Source organism: Anomaloglossus baeobatrachus, chromosome 5 (assembly GCF_048569485.1).
Source record: "Anomaloglossus baeobatrachus isolate aAnoBae1 chromosome 5, aAnoBae1.hap1, whole genome shotgun sequence".
In the NCBI taxonomy this organism is placed as follows: domain Eukaryota; kingdom Metazoa; phylum Chordata; class Amphibia; order Anura; family Aromobatidae; genus Anomaloglossus; species Anomaloglossus baeobatrachus.
The window spans coordinates 236,233,522-236,250,510 of NC_134357.1; the positions used below are offsets into that span (position 1 = coordinate 236,233,522).

A 16,989-nucleotide genomic window follows, 5' to 3' on the forward strand; every position below is an offset into this window, starting at 1 on the left:
GAAAACAGCTGGTATGTGTGCCGATCCACGCCGCCTGCCCGCGGCAGGGGGCGGGGCTTAACGGGACACGATCCTGGATGGATAGATCCGTCCAGGGTCGTGAAGGGGTTAAAGGAGTTGTCCGACATTAGCTTAATAAAAAATGTTGAGTTTATCTGCGCTGTATTGTCATATAAAACACCCCTACATTGTTATTTTTTGTTTTCTAACTTTTGTTCCTCTTGAATTCACCCTTTATTCTCTGCAGCACCTTGTTTACATTCAGCTCCAGCAAACTGACCACTTCCTGTGCTGAACCGCAGTCAGAGCTGGCACCACCCCAGTGTCCAGCCCTGCCCCCTGCCCGCCCCCTGCACACACATTCCCTGTCAGTATTTTGCCCCAGCACCTGACCTGGTATCACTACAGCATTGCAAATAACAGCCCCACATCGGGCTCTGCACCGCACACATATGGCTCTGCACCGCACACATATGGCTCTGCACCGCACACATATGGCTCTGCACACGCACACATATGGCTCTGCACCGCACACGCACACATATGGCTCTGCACACGAACACATATGGCTCTGCACCACACACGCACACATATGGCTCTGCACACGCACACATATGGCTCTGCACCGCACACGCACACATATGGCTCTGCACACGCACACATATGGCTCTGCACCGCCCACGCACACATATGGCTCTGCACACGCACACATATGGCTCTGCACCGCACACGCACACATATGGCTCTGCACACGCACACATATGGCTCTGCACCGCACACGCACACATATGGCTCTGCACACGCACACATATGGCTCTGCACCGCACACATATGGCTCTGTACCGCACACGCACACATATGGCTCTGCACCGCACACGCACGGCTCTGCACACGCACACATATGGCTCTGCACCGCACACGCACACATATGGCTCTGCACACGCACACATATGGCTCTGTACCGCACACGTACACATATGGCTCTGCACCGCACACGCACGGCTCTGCACACACACATATGGCTCTGCACCGCACACGCACACATATGGCTCTGCACACGCACACATATGGCTCTGCACCGCACACGCACACATATGGCTCTGCACCGCACACGCGCACATATGGCTCTGCACCGCACACGCACACATATGGCTCTGCACCGCACACGCACACATATGGCTCTGCACACGCACACATATGGCTCTGCACCGCACACACATGGCTCTGCACCGCACACGCACACATATGGCTCTGCACCGCACACACATGGCTCTGCACACGCACACATATGGCTCTGCACCGCACACGCACACATATGGCTCTGCACACACACACATATGGCTCTGCAACCCCCCCATCCCCATCCCCATCGGGAACACATGTGGAATACATACTCACCCTTCCTCGGTCCCCGCCACTCCTGCATGTTCGCGCGCTGTCTGTGCTCTCGACATATCAGCACAGTAGTGACGTCACCGCTGTGCTGAAGAGAGCACAGACAGCCGGAGGGACAGTGATGAGAAGCAGTGCTGCGCTGCTTCTCATCAGCACTTTCAAATGTACCGGCATCGGTGATCTGTGATGCCGGTGCATTTGAATGTGTGATCCTGAGCAGGGGGCCCGGTGCTGGAGCTGACACCACGGCAGCTGCCGCCAGATCCACGCCCCCAGGTCACGGACCCCACAGCAGTGCAGGGGGAGGTTACTGGAGAGTAAAAGAGGTGCGGGGGAATGTATGGGAGGGTGCAGGGAAGGGGGGCGGTGACTCCTCGCATTGTACAGCCCAGCAGGGAGGCGACATGCTGTTCCACATTTGCATGTCAACATGGCCCTGCCCATGTTGACATGAAATGACCGGAAGCAGCAAAATCACGGCAGGAGCGGTCACATGACCGCTCTGAGCCGGGGGAGAGGGGCTGACAGCAGGGCAGGTAAGTGGTCTCTATCTACTTACCTGCCCCAATGTAGCCCAAAAGGGAAATAAAAAAAAAAATGTGACAGAATTCGGATAACCCCTTTAAGCGTAAGTGAAAATAAGCTGGGGAGAATGAGATCCCCTGTAGTTTATATATCTATTTAAATACATGTGTTAAAGTGAGGTGAAGGTAATGATCAAGGGCCAAGCTATTAACATCCCAACGGCTCTATGTCTTGATACCGTCAGGAGGAGAAGAGTACTGGAAGTGGAGGCCAGAGGCTTTCATCTGTGGATTCGTTAGTGGTATCAGACCAACCCAGGGTCATCTGACTGGTGCCTATGTTCTGCAGGGCCTGTGATTAGCTGAGGCACTATAGAAAGGGCTGTATTTGGTGGTTGATAGCCTAGTATACCTTACTGCTGATAGTGTTGGTATTGGCCAGAATGAGACAAAATGATTGCCATCACAAGCAAGAAAACTAAGGAGGGGGCATGGATGAGTGACCATGATCATCGCAATTCTTTAAGCCCTATAATGGATAATACCCATACTATGGGAGAAAAAGTGCAGCACAAAGCACTGTGGCATAATTGGCAAACGTCGCTCGATCCACGTATGGTACAGAGCCTCTGGGTGCGGGAAGTCCTCCTGATGGGAAGGTGAAGAGGAATGTCTCCGTGGAAAGTGGACTCACAGGTGGTGATGTATCAACTAACTAGTCTACAGAAATGACCTCTAATTTGGACTGTGAATCTCAAATTCATGAGGAACATACAGTTGTGCTCCAATGTTTACATACCTTTTTTCCGAGAATATGAATAACAGAAAATCTTTTTTTCCATTCATGGTTAGTGGTTGGGTGAAGCCATTTATTGTCAAACTACCGTATTTTCTTTTTTTCACAACAAATTGTACTAGTATCCATTCTCTCCTATTACCCTTGTGAAAATGAAGAATTTGGGCTTAAAACAACATTTTTGTGCTTAAAAATGTATTTTTTAATTTTCACAATTCCACATTATAAATTTATTTTGAAGCACCTGAGGGTTCAAGGTGCTCACCACATGCGCAGATGAGTTTGTGGAGTTTCCAAAATAGGGTCACTTGTGGGAGGTTCCACTGCTTAGGCACATCAGGGGCTCTCCAAACATGACATAGCGTCCGCTAACGATTACAACAAATTTTGCATTACATAGTTACATAGTTACTTAGGTTGAAAAAAGACCTAGGTCCATCTAGTTGAACCTTCCTCCACCAGTTCTACATTTAGTCACTAAGTCATTTATAACCAACAATGTTGTGTGTACTGAGGAAATCATCCAGCCCTTTTTTGAAAGCTGTTATAGTATCTGCCATTACTACCTCTTGTGGTAGGACATTCCACAGTCTGACTGCTCTAACTGTAAAGAACCCTTTCCTATTTAGGTGTCGGAATCGCTTTTCTTCCACTCGCAGTGAGTGCCCCCTGGTCCTTAGTACTGTCTTTGGAAGAAATAAGTCATGTGCCAGTCCTTTATATTGACCACACATGTATTTATACACATAAATGAGATCTCCTCTGAGACGTCTTTTTTCTAAGCTAAACATATCTAACTTTTCCAACCTGTCATCATATGTGAGGCCTTCTATTCCATTCCTTGTAGTAGTCTAGTTAGCCGCCTTTGAACTGACTCTAACTTCTGAATGTCCTTTTTAAAATGTGGAGCCCAAAACTGGATCCCATATTCCAGGTGTGGCCTTACAAGTGATTTATAGAGGGGTAACAATACGTTGGGATCACGGGATCTAATCTCTCTTTTTATACACCCTAAAATCTTGTTTGCTTTAGCAGCTGCTGCCTGGCATTGAGTGCTGCTGCTCAGCTTATTTGTAATGAGAATACCCAAGTCCTTCTCCTGTTCTGTAGTCCCGAGTTTACTTCCATTTAATGTATACACAGTTATAGCATTACTCCGTCCTAGGTGCATTACCTTACATTTATCAACATTAAATCTCATTTGCCAAGTATCTGCCCATTCTGACATCTTATCCAGATCTTTTTGTAAAATTGTACTTTCAAGCTCAGTTTTTAATATCCTACATAGTTTAGTGTCATCAGCAAAGACTGACATTTTACTATCTATCCCATCCACAAGGTCATTAATAAAGAGATTAAAAAGAATTGGTCCTAGCACAGATCCCTGCGGCACCCCACTGCTGTCTATAGCCCATTTAGAGTATGTACCATTTATAACTCCTTTTGTTTCCTATCTTTTAGCCAATTCCTTACCCAGTTGCATATTGTGTCCCCTAGTCCTTGCTTCTGAAGCTTTAGTATAAGACTATTATGTAGTACAGTATCAAATGCCTTTGCAAAGTCCAAATAAATCACATCAGCTGCATTACCAATATCCAGGTTTGCACTTACCCCCTCATAGAACCCCAACAGGTTGGTTAGACACGACTTATCTTTCATGAATCCATGCTGTCTGTCAGTTATTATATTATTTTCTGCAATATATTTTTGCATGTCATCCCTTAAAATGCCCTCAAAAACTTTGCATACTACTGATGTCAGGCTTACTGGACGGTAGTTGCCTGGATCTACCGTCTTACCTTTCTTAAATATCGGTACCACATCACCAATCCTGAGGCACCAACCCTGTTACAAGCGAGTCTAAAAAGATGAGCTACAGCGGTCTGTCGATTATGGACCTCAATTCCCTCAATATTCGTGGATGAATCCCATCTGGCCCTGGGGATTTGTCAATGTTTAATTTACTCAGACACAGGCGAACTTCTTCTTGTGTTAAATTAATTATATCAGGTGGTGAACTTTGATTTTTTTAATTGTTGAATGATCCCTGGAACAGTCTGCGTCTTGGTGAACACTGATGAGAAATGAAAGAAAAATCCAGCTTCCGGAGTAGTAGTAAAACTGATGCAAAATTTTATTAAAGGACGTAAAATTAATGTGATGACAAAAATAGGGAGCCCATATGCGGCGTAAGGCTAAGCGTTTCGAACGCTGCCTGCGTTCTTTGTCAAGCAGGCTTGACAAAGAACGCAGGCAGCGTTCGAAACGCGTAGCCTTACGCCGCATATGGGCTCCCTATTTTTGTCATCACATTAATTTTACGTCCTTTAATAAAATTTTGCATCAGTTTTACTACTACTCCGGAAGCTGGATTTTTCTTTCTTCTATTGGACCCTTGCACTGCCAGAGTGTTATCCCTGCATGCCGGACTTTGCCCCAGTTGAGCTGGATCACCCCTTTTTTCCTACTGATGAGAAATGCCTGTTTAATATCTCAGTCTTTTGTTTGTCCTCTATAACTAACTTGTTATTACATTTTAAGGGGCCGATACTATCCTTTGTTTTCCTTTTTGCATTAATCTATTTATAAAAGATTTTGGGATTTATTTTAATGTCCTTGGCGATTTTTGTTTCAGTAGCTAGTTTTGCTTGCTTGATTTCTTTTTTTACATTTCCTATTGATATCTTTTATACTTCTGAAATGCTATTTCTGTATTCTCAGCCTTTAAGATTTTAAACGCATTTTGTTTTTGTTTTATTATACTTTGTACAGTCTTATATATCCATAGTGGTTTCTTTTTATTCCTGGACATTTTATTACCAGACGGTATAAGTTTTTTTTACAGGACTCTAGGATTATATCCTTAACCCCTTCACGACCGGCCGATTTTTCTCTTTCGGTTTTTTTTTTTTTCACCAATCTTTTTCCGAGAGACGTAACTTTTTTTATTTTTCAGTCAATATGGTCATTGTGAGGGCTCTTTTATTGCGGAACGAGCTGTACTTTTAAATGAAACCATAAGTTTTACCATATAGTGTACAGGAATCTGCAAACAAATTCCAAAAGCAGAAAAATTGCAAAAAAGTGCAATAGCACTGTTGTATTTGAGATATTTTATTCACTGTATTCACTATATGGTAAAACTGATGTGTGGGTGTGATGCCTCAGGTCGGTGCGAGTTTGTAGACACCAAATATGTATAGGTTTACTTTTATATAAGGAGTTAAAAAAAAATCGGAAGTTTGTCCGAAAAAGTGGCGCATGTTTTACGCCATATTCCGTGACCCGTAGCGTTCTAATTTTTCGGGATCTATGACCCAGTGACGGCTTATTTTTTACGTCTCGAGCTCACATTTTTAACGGTACCATTTGTGCGCAGATGCTACATTTTGATAGCCTGTTATTGCATTTTGCGCAAAATTTGTTGCGATCAAAAAACGTAATTTTGGCGTTTGAAATTTTTTTGCCGCTATGCCGTTTACTGATCAGATTAATTGATTTTATATTTTGATAGATCGGGCGCTTCTGAACACGGCGATACCAAATATGTGTATATTTTTTATTTTTTTAACCCTTTAATTTTCAATGGGGCGAAAGGGGGGGTGATATGAACTTGTAGGTTTTTTGTTGTTTTTTTTACATTTTTTAAAAAAATTTTTTTAATTTTACTCTACATCAACAATCCAATCGCTCTGCCACATCTGCTGATCACAGCTATACAGCTGTAAACCGCAGATATTCTCATTTTCTGCTTCACTCGGCTCCGAGCCGAGTGAAACCGAAAGTGATTCTTGTCAGCTACAGGAGTCATCACATGACCCTGTGCTACCATGACAACCACCAGAAGTCATGTGATCACACCACGTGACTTCCGGTATCAGCCGGTAAGTAAATGTTTACCGCCGATGCCGTTACAATGGCGCTGTCACTTATTGACAGCACCATTTAAGAGGTTAAACGGCACAGGCAGATAACGATTCTGCTCGTGCCTAGCAGGCACACATCTCAGCTGTGAAAATCAGCTGAGATGTGCGCCGATCGCGGCATGCTGCCGGCGGCAGACTGCGGGCAGTAATACTATGACCGCTAGGACGTAATATTACTGCCCGCGGTCGTTAAGGGGTTAAACTTACCCCATTTATGTTCGGTATCCCCAGTTACCATGACTTTGTCCCAATCTACACATTTAAGCTCTTCCCTTAATTTGTTGAAATCAGCTTTCCTAAAATTCCAGGTTTTAGCATTTCCCCTTTGAAATGTTCTATTGAATATTACGTTGAAGCTTACCATATTATGATCGCTGGTGGTGCCCAAGTGCTCCCGGACCTGTAGATCTGAAATTGTATCCGGTCTATTTGACAGAACCAGATCTAGCAGATTATTAGAGTCAGTTCAAAGGCGGGCAACTAGACTATTACAAGGAATGGAAGGCCTCCCATATGATGGCAGGTTGAAAAAGTTAGATATGTTTAGCTTAGAAAAAAGACGTCTCAGAGGAGATCTCATTTATATGTATAAATACATGTGTGGTCAATATAAAGGACTGGCACATGACTTATTTCTTCCAAAAACAATACTAAGGACCAGGGGGCACTCACTGCGAGTGGAAGAAAAGCGATTCCGACACCTAAATAGGAAAGGGTTCTTTACAGTTAGAGCGGTCAGACTGTGGAATACACTACCACAAGAGGTTGTAATGGCAGATACTATAACAGCTTTTAAAAAAGGGCTGGATGATTTCCTCAGTACACAAAACATTGTTGGTTATAAATGACTTAGTGACTAAATGTAGAACTGGTGGAGGAAGGTTGAACTAGATGGACCTAGGTCTTTTTTCAACCTAAGTAACTATGTAACTATATGTAACTATGTAACTATCTCCCCTCGTCGGTTCATCTACCATCTGAGAGAGGAAATGGTCTTGAATTGTAGATAAGAATTTACAGCTTTTAGCACAACCAGAAGATTCTATGTCCCACTGTATGTCTGGATAGTTGAAATCCCCCATAATAAGTCAAATGGTGCTCCTTACAGTCCGAGCCCTGCCGTGCGCCCAAACAGTACTTTTCTACCACATATGGGGTATCTGTGTACTCAGGAAAAATTGCACCACAAATTATACGGTGCATTTTCTCCTGTTACCTTTGTGAAAATGAAAGATTTGGGGTTAAAGCAACATTCTTTAGTAAAAATGTATTCTTTCAATCTCACCGCTCACTTGGGGGTTCAAGTTGTTCATTAAACATCTCCACTGTGTGCAGAATTATTAGGCAAATGAGTATTTTGATCACATGATACTTTTTATACATGTTGTCCTACTCCAAGCTGTATAGGCTTGAGAGCCAACTACCAATTTAAGTAAATAAGGTGATGTGCATCTCTGTAATGAGGAGGGGTGTGGTGTAATGACATCAACACCCTATATAAGGTGTGCTTAATTATTAGGCAACTTCCTTTCCTTTGGCAGAATGGGTCAGAAGAGAGGTTTGACGGGCTCTGAAAAGTTCAAAATTGTGAGATGTCTTGCAGAGGGATGCAGCAGTCTTGAAATTGCCAAACATTTGAAGTGTGATCACCGAACAATCAAGCGTTTCATGACAAATAGCCAACAGGGTCGTAAGAAGCGTGTTGGGCAAAAAAGGCGCAAAATAACTGCCCATGAATTGAGGAAAATCAAGCGTGAAGCTGCTAAGATGCAATTTGCCACCAGTTTGGCCATATTTCAGAGCTGCAACGTTACTGGAGTATCAAAAAGCACAAGGTACTCAGGGACATGGCCAAGGTAAGGAAGGCTGAAAAACGACCATCTTTGAACAAGAAACATGAGAAAAAACGTCAAGACTGGGCCAAGAAATATCTTAAGACTGATTTTTCAAAGGTTTTATGGACTGATGAAATGAGAGTGACTCTTGATGGGCCAGATGGTTGGGCCAGAGGCTGGATCAGTAAAGGGCAGAGAGCTCCACTCCGACTCAGACGCCAGCAAGGTGGAGGTGGTGTACTGGTATGGGCTGGTATCATCAAAGATCAACTTGTGGGACCTTTTCGGGTTGAGGATAGAGTGAAGCTCAACTCCCAAACCTACTGCCAGTTTCTGGAAGACAACTTCTTCAAGCAGTGGTACAGGAAGAAGTTGGTATCGTTCAAGAAATACATGATTTTCATGCAGGACAATGCTCCATCACATGCATCCAACTACTCCACAACATGGCTGGCCTGAAAAGGTCTAAAAGATGAAAAAATAATAACATGGCCCCCTTGTTCACCTGATCTGAACCAGAGAACCTGTGAACCCCATAGAGAATCCCTAAAATGTGAGCCCTACAGGGAGGGAAAACAGTACACCTCTCGGAACAGTGTCTGGGAGGCTGTGGTGGCTGCTGCACGCAATGTTGATCGTAAAAAGATCAAGCAACTAACAGAATCTATGGATGGTAGGCTGCTGAGTGTCATCATAAAGAAAGGTGGCTATATTGGTCACTAATTTTTGGGGGTTTTGTTTTTGCATGTCAGAAATGTTTATTTCTAAATTTTGTGCAGTTATATTGGTTTACCTGGTGAAAATAAAGACGTGAGATGGGAATATATTTGTTTTTTATTAAGTTGCCTAATAATTCTGCTCCGTAAGAGTTACCGGCACAAACAGATATCCTCCTAAGATAACCAAATCTAAAAACCCCCACTCCAACTTCCAAAAATATTAAGATTTGATATTTATGAGTCTTTTGGGTTGATTGAGAACATAGTTGTTGGTCAATAATAAAAAAAATCCTCTAAAATACAACTTGCCTAATAATTCTGCACACTGTGTAGATAAACTCCTTGAGGGGTCTTGTTTCCAAAATGGGGTCACTTGTTGGGGGTTTCCACTGTTTAGGCACCTCACAGGCTCTGCAAACGCAACATAGCCTCTATCGATTTAAAACAATTTTGCGATCTAAAATTCAAATGGCGCTCCTTCCCTTCTGAGCCCTGCTGTGCCCCCAAACAGTAGTTTTCAACCACATTTGGAGTATCGGCGTACTCAGGGGAAATTGTACAAGAAATTGTACAATGTATTTCCTCCTGTTACCCTTGTGAAAAGGCAAAATTTGGGACTTAAGTAACATTTTTGTGAAAAAAAGTAAAAAACATTTAAATTTAAATGTTTTCGTTCCACATTGCTTTATTTACTGCAAAGTGTCTAAAGGATTAATAAGCTTATTGAATGTGGTCTTGAGCAGTGTGAGGGGTGCAGTTTTTAGAATGGTGTCACTTTTGAGTATTTTCTGTCATATAAGCCTCTCAAAGTCACTTCAAATGTGATGTGGTCTGTAAAAAATGTTTTTCTTAATTTTGTTGTAAAAATGTGAAATTGCTAATAAAAATGTAACACATCTATCTTCCTAACAAAAAAAATGTTTCATAAATTAGTGCTGATGAAAAGTAGACGTGGGAAATGTTATTTATTAACTTTTTTATGTGACTCTTTGGTTTAAGGGTATAAACATTCAAAGTTTGCAAAATGTTCGCCAAATTTCTGATATTTTCACAAATAAATGCAAAAAATCTCATAAATTTACCACTAATATGAAGTACAATATGTCACAGAAAAAAACAATCTCAGAATCACTATGATCCGTAAAAGCATTAAAGAGGTATTTACTCACAAAGTGACACTGGTCAGAAATGAAAAAATTGGCCTCATCATGAAGATGAAAACAGTTTGAGCGTGAAGGCGTAATTAAGAGAAATAGGTTTGGTCCAAATTACATCATGGTGACATGTATTAAGCCTAATTGAGAATGAAAAAAAATCTGCAGTGTTGTTCTCTATTATAATTTAATAAATCTTTTTTTCCTGGCAGATGACTACATCAGCACCTGGAAGAGTCACCTTCTTATATCTCAAGATGGTAAAGTAGAAAAAAAACATATTACACAAGACAGTTATGGAGATCACGTTATTGCTTGCAATATGCCCCCAGTCGTCCACAGCAAAGACCTATCAACTGATCAATACAGTCAAGAATTTTCTTCTTCTGAGTTATTTGAGATTTCAACACTAAGAAAAGACCATCAAGAAGGAAAAATATTCCCATGTTCTGAATGTGGCAAACAATTTAAAAAGAATTCTATTCTATCCATGCACAAGAGGATTCACAGTGATGAGAGGCCATTTTCATGTTCCGCTTGTGGGAAATGTTTCACCCGGAAATCAGATCTTGATACACATCAGAGAATTCACACTGGGGAGAAGCCATACTCGTGTCTGGAATGCCAAAAATGTTTTACTCAAAAATCAGCTCTTCTTGAACACCAGAGAATTCATACTGGCGAGAAACCATATTCATGCTCTGAATGTGGGAAATGTTTTACCCAGAAATCCGTTCTTGTTAAACATCAAAGAACTCACACTGGAGAGAAGCCATTTTTATGTTTTATTTGTGGGAAGAGTTTTACCCAAAAGTCAATTCTTGTTCAGCATCAGAGAACTCACACAGGAGATAAGCCATTTTCATGCTCAGAGTGTGGGAAGTGTTTTAACAATAAGTCAGGTCTTAATACCCACAAGAGAACACACACAGGAGAGAAGCCGTTTCCATGTTCTGAATGTGGGAAAGTCTTCAAAAAGAAATCTAACCTTAATATACATGAGAGAATTCACAGAGATGAGAAGCCATTTTCATGCTCACATTGTGGGAAATGTTTCATAGAGAAATCACAACTTAATAAACACCTAAGAATTCATACGGGTGAGAAACCATTTTCATGTTCAGAATGTGGAAAAAGTTTTAGACAGAAAACACATCTTATAAATCATTACAGGGTTCATGCTTCTCTTAAAAACACAGCTTTTGCACAAATAATTTTAGAATAATAACATAAGAAAACATTATTCTAATTCATTGAGTTGGGTTTTCAAGAAAACCTGTCACTTTTAGTTTACTGGCAAATATACTGGTAATTTTTTCTATCATGCCTGGCTGTCTTAATGAAGCAGCGGCAATAGGGACAAAATTACGTTTTCCCTGCAGCTGCTTGCTTCCAGTCATCGGGCAATGCAGGAACTGGTACAGTCGCTGTAGTGACTCCCTCGTACTTTGATTGACAGTCAGCTCAGCACACATAACCATCAGAGATAGCTGTCAATCATTGTATCCAGGAGTGATAATCTCGCACTCTGTGTATAGCAATTGGTGACTATTACCACTCACTGCATTGCCCTGATGACTGGACATAAGTGGCTGCAGAGAGAATATAACTTCATTTTTTTCTTGTAGTCTCTGCTTCGTTAAGCCTGCCGGATATGATTTTAAGGCTATTTACCCCCAGATTAATAGCAGATCTTCAGGTAAATAGCATTTCTGGAGGTGACAGGTTGCCTTTAATGACTCCCTTTAAATATTTATAAATATCCAAATACTATAACTTCTTGATACAGACCAAACTGGCCTTTCAGAATGGTGTAACGTGTGGACTGGCACTGAATATTAATTGCTAAGTCTTCACTGGTAAAAGCTGTAGTGATTTCTTTTGTATCTAACCTCCCCAACAAAAGTTTCCCAAAGAATTTGGTAACAAGGCACGTAATGTGGATATTATATCAGAACTGCAGTGCAGCCAGAGACCTTCAGTCATGGCCGAAAGTGTTGCCACCTTTTAAATTGTTCCAGAAAGTGGAGTGTTTCTCAGAAAATTATTGCAATTACACATGTTTTGTTGCGCACACGTTAATTTTACTTTCTCTGTATTGAAAGAACACAAAAAAAAAACAAAAAAAGAAAGCAAACTGGATATAATTTCACACACAACTCCAAAAATGGGCCTGACTAAATTGTTGGCACCCTCAACTCAATATTTGGTTACATTCCCTTTGGAATAAATAACTGCAATCAATCCCTCCTATAACCATCAACAATTTCTTACACCTCTCAGCTGGAATTTTGGACCTCCCTTTTGCAAACTGCTCCAGGTCTCTCATTTGAGGACTGTCTTCTCCCAACAGCAATTTTAAGATCTCCTTTGGTGTTGAATGTGATTTAGATCCAGACTCATTGCTGGTCACTTCAGATCTCTCCAGAGCTTTGTTTCCATCCATTTCTGGGGGTTTCTTAAAGTATGTTTGGGGTCATTGTCCTGCTGTAAGACCAATGACCTAGAACACAAACCCAACTTTCTGACACTGGACACGACATTGTGACCCAAAGGCACCCAGCGCCAGACGCAGCAAAGCAACCGTCTTTCAACTTCTATCATATTTGACTGTGTTCCTTTTTTTGTAGGCCTCGTTCCATTTTCGGTAAATAATAGAATGGTGTGCTTTACCAAAAAGCTCTATCTTGATCTCTTCTGTCCACAAGACGCTTTCTTAGAAGATTTTTTTTTCCTCATATACATTTTGCCAAACTGCAGTCTAGATTTATGCCTCTGTGTCCTCAGAGGGGTCCTAGATCGCCTTCCGTAGCGTTTCATTTCATTCAAATGTCAACGGATAGTTTGTGTTGAAACTGATGCACCCCGGGCCTGCAGAACAATTTTAATTTTTTTGGAACTTGGTTGGGGCGGCTTAACCACCATCTGGAGCATCCTGCATTGCAACCTTTCATCAATTTTTCTCTGCCGTCAACATCCAGTGAGATTAGCTATACTGTCTTGGGTTCTAAATTTCTTGATTGTTGTGCACGTGGACAAAAGAACATAAAGGTCTCTGAAGATGGACTTTTAAACTTGAGATTGTTGATATTTTCAACAATTTTGGTTCTCAAGTCTTCAGACAGTCCTCTTCTCCTCTTTCTGTTCTCCATGCTTAGAGTGGCACACACAGACACACAATGCAAAGATTGACTCAACTTCTCCCCTTTTTATCTGGTTTCAGGTGTGATTTTCATATTGCCCATTCCTGTTCCTTGCCACAGGTGAATTTGAATGAACATCACATGATTAAAACAAAGTTGTTTACCCACAGTTTTGGAAAGGTGCAACAATTTTTGGGGTTACATGTAAAAAAATTATGTCCAATTTATCTTTTATTTGTGTGTGTTATTCCAATAAACACAAAGGAAATAAACATGGGTATAACAAAACATGTCTAATTGCATTAATTTGCTGTGAGAAATATTTAATTTCAAGGGGGACAACACTTTCGGCCACGACTGTATACAGGTTGTTTGGTTGACTATTGACCTCTAAGTATATTTGGGGGATGATGTTGCTAAATACCTATGTTGAGTCTATGGTAACTCCATGATTTTGCCTTATTCTTAGAACAAACGTATAGGCCCTGAATTATCAAAGTATCTGCAGGATACACAATATCTTTTGCTGTCCAGTGTTAAGCAGCACAAATCTTAAATGTTAGTAAGTCGTTGAAATGGCATGAGTTGTTTTTTTTTGAAGATTAATTACGGTAAGTGTTCGGTATTGTAGAAGTCATCCACTCTCTAATTTTTTTTTCCTTCCTAATTTTTAGCAGGCATATTTATTTTTCACTGATATGTCTGTATGAGGCCTTTTTCTATGGGAACAATTGTATTATTTGGGGAAAAACATTGGTGTAAATTATATTTATTTTTTTTGTGGTGCAAAATTAGAAAAGCCTTTATTATTATTATTTTTGTCTGTGTGTGTATATTTAACACTTAATCTGTTTTTGTTCATTTTTCTGTCTAGTGGATACTTAATATGTATAGTTTTTTGTTTTATGTAATAGGTGTGTAATAAAATATATTAAATTAAAAAATTGTATTCCTATTTTTTTAAGGACTGTTTTGATTTTGTAACAGTTTCTGCTATGTTTGACATTATATTTGATCATATGATCGCTGGTCCCAAAACATGCATAATCTAATAACTATATATTGCTCTTCGAGCGCTATGTTTCCAGCAAAATAGAGAAAAGAAGCGCTGATAAACCACTTCTACCTTCTTCAGGGTGTCTCTGACAATGGACGCGACCTACACCTGCTAAATAGCATGATCAGGAGCATTATTCCTTATTCCGCCAGCATTAATTTACAAATGTTGTGATTAAAGCCCATTATGAAGAGCCATAAATCTTACAGCACTTGGTCATTATATTTAAAATATATGCATTTTACATAGTATAATACACAGAAGCTGCTTTGTGAACAGGGACAAGCCAAATAAAATGACATAGGTATAGCTCAGGCTAATACAAAGTATATACTGAGAAACCCATATGGCAAAATTAGAGTAGTGCTAGATGAAGTGCCGAGTAGATAGATATATAATAAATATAAAGCTAGCCAGTATCAGACATGATTTAACCTGGCATAGATCCGAAGAAGAAAGTTTCCAGAGTCATTGTGGAAATGGATATAATACAAATTAAGTAAGATAGGTATTAGATATACCTTGGAATAAAGTAATAGATCAAATTTTGTGTAAAATATAGTGCTAAAAGGCTATAATTATAATGTATATTGGTAATCAATTCTCCACACTATTTTAGGGGCCAATGCCCACTTAAATAACCCTGTTGGACATAAGCAGTGGTGGGTAAACAATAGAGCAATGCTATTTAGTGCTGGATAAAGTGCTGAAAAACATATACAGTTGGAAAAATAAGTGTTTGATACACTGCCAATTTTTGTAGGTTTTCCCACCCACATAGAATGGAGAGTTCTGTAATTTTTATTGTAGGTACACTTCAACTGTGACAGACTGTCACACTAGGTATGGGGAAGTACTAAGCATATGGCGACCGAAAAGGTAAACCCTGTGTCTAGGGATGGGGGAGATGGTGATCCTTGACCAAACCTTTCTCTGACCCCTGACCACCCTAGATTGGTTCTGTACCTATGCGCTTCGCAGGATACCTGACCCTGACTAACCCTTGAACTGGGCCCTAGGTAGGGAATGGATGGGATGAGCGCTTAGTCAACCCCACTAAGCTCTAAAAAAGACAAAGGGAGCACACACACAGAGGAAAGCACATGAACAACTTATCTCCAGGATGACTCTGGGAGTGATACAGTAACGAATAACAATGTTTCATCAGATGAATACAAGTCGACTGCATCCAAGGCTGTATAGGTTTTTAACTCTATCCCCAAAGACCCAGAAGGAATTAGAGTATTTAAGGGCACCAATGGAAGTGCTGAGGATTAACAGCTGCAGGCGAGGAAATCAGAAGGGTCCAAGAGGAAAAGGGATTAACCCCGAGCAGAGAAGAATTCAATGTTAGGGAGCAATTTGTGTAGCCAAATGCTGCAACCAGACACCAAAGGACTGTCTGTCAAGTGTGACACACAAAACAATCACTGATCTCGGGGAGACCAGCCAGAGAAAACACTGCCGGCAGCCAACGAGGGCGCTCAACACAGTGAAATCCTAGGTGCATTGCCCCCTGGGAAATTTGCAAATCAAAAAAGTCCGTGGAGCCTCTGTTAGGAGTCTCGACACAGAGACTAGCCAGATATCCCTCCGGGAAGGACCTAGCCAAGGAGTGGCTCTTTTTAGGAAACCACCATAACCACCATATTAAGTGGCTCTTTTAGTCAATATCCAACTCTTTGACAAGTTTAAAGATATGACAAGGGAGTTGGCTATTGACTAAAAGGGCCACTTAATATGGCTAGGTCCTTCCTGGAGGGATATCTGGCTAGTTTCTGTGTCAAGACCCCTAACAGAGGCTCCATGGACTTTTTTGATTTGCATATTTCCCAGGGGGCAATGCATCTAGGATTTCACAGTGTTGAGCGCCCTCGTTGGCTGCCAGCAGTGTTTTCTCTGGCTGGTCTCCCCAAGATCAGTGATTGTTTTGTCTTGTTGATCTACTAGGCATTGTTCCCACCTGGCCAGAATCCTACTCCACACTGATGAGGGGCAATACCCCGAAACAGCTGTCTGTGGATGGATACCTGGCCTTGGTATTTCCCTTGTCATATCTTTAAACTTGTCAAAGAGTTGGATATTGACTAAAAGGGCCACTTAATATGGTGGCTTCCTAAAAAGAGCCACTCCTTGGCTAGGTCCTTCCCGGAGGGATATCTGGCTAGTTTCTGTGTCCAGACTCCTAACAGAGGCTCCACAGACTTTTTTGATTTGCAAGTGTGACACACAGACAGAATAAAAAAAAAGCCAGAAAATCACATTGTATGATTTTTTTTTTTTTTAAACTCGTTTTATTGAAGGTTAAGTATGGCTTTACATCAGAAATCAAATCAGCAATTTGTACAGTCAGGATATGGGTAAACATTGGTTAATATCTAGAGTGATAATACATCAATAATCAAGTCAACATCCTGTACTCTTAGGATGGCATTGAGAC

At 41.1% G+C, this 16,989-nt stretch overlaps 1 protein-coding gene across 1 annotated transcript in view; it reads left to right on the top strand.

The window, feature by feature from the left end:
- LOC142311107 (uncharacterized) overlaps window positions 1–16,989 on the top strand; it is a 148,229-nt gene that overhangs the window by 26,032 nt on the left and 105,208 nt on the right. The window contains exon 9 of the mRNA XM_075349222.1: window positions 10,562–11,515. Coding sequence (XP_075205337.1) covers window positions 10,562–11,515 — 954 coding nt within the window. The remainder of the gene's footprint in view (window positions 1–10,561; window positions 11,516–16,989) is intronic.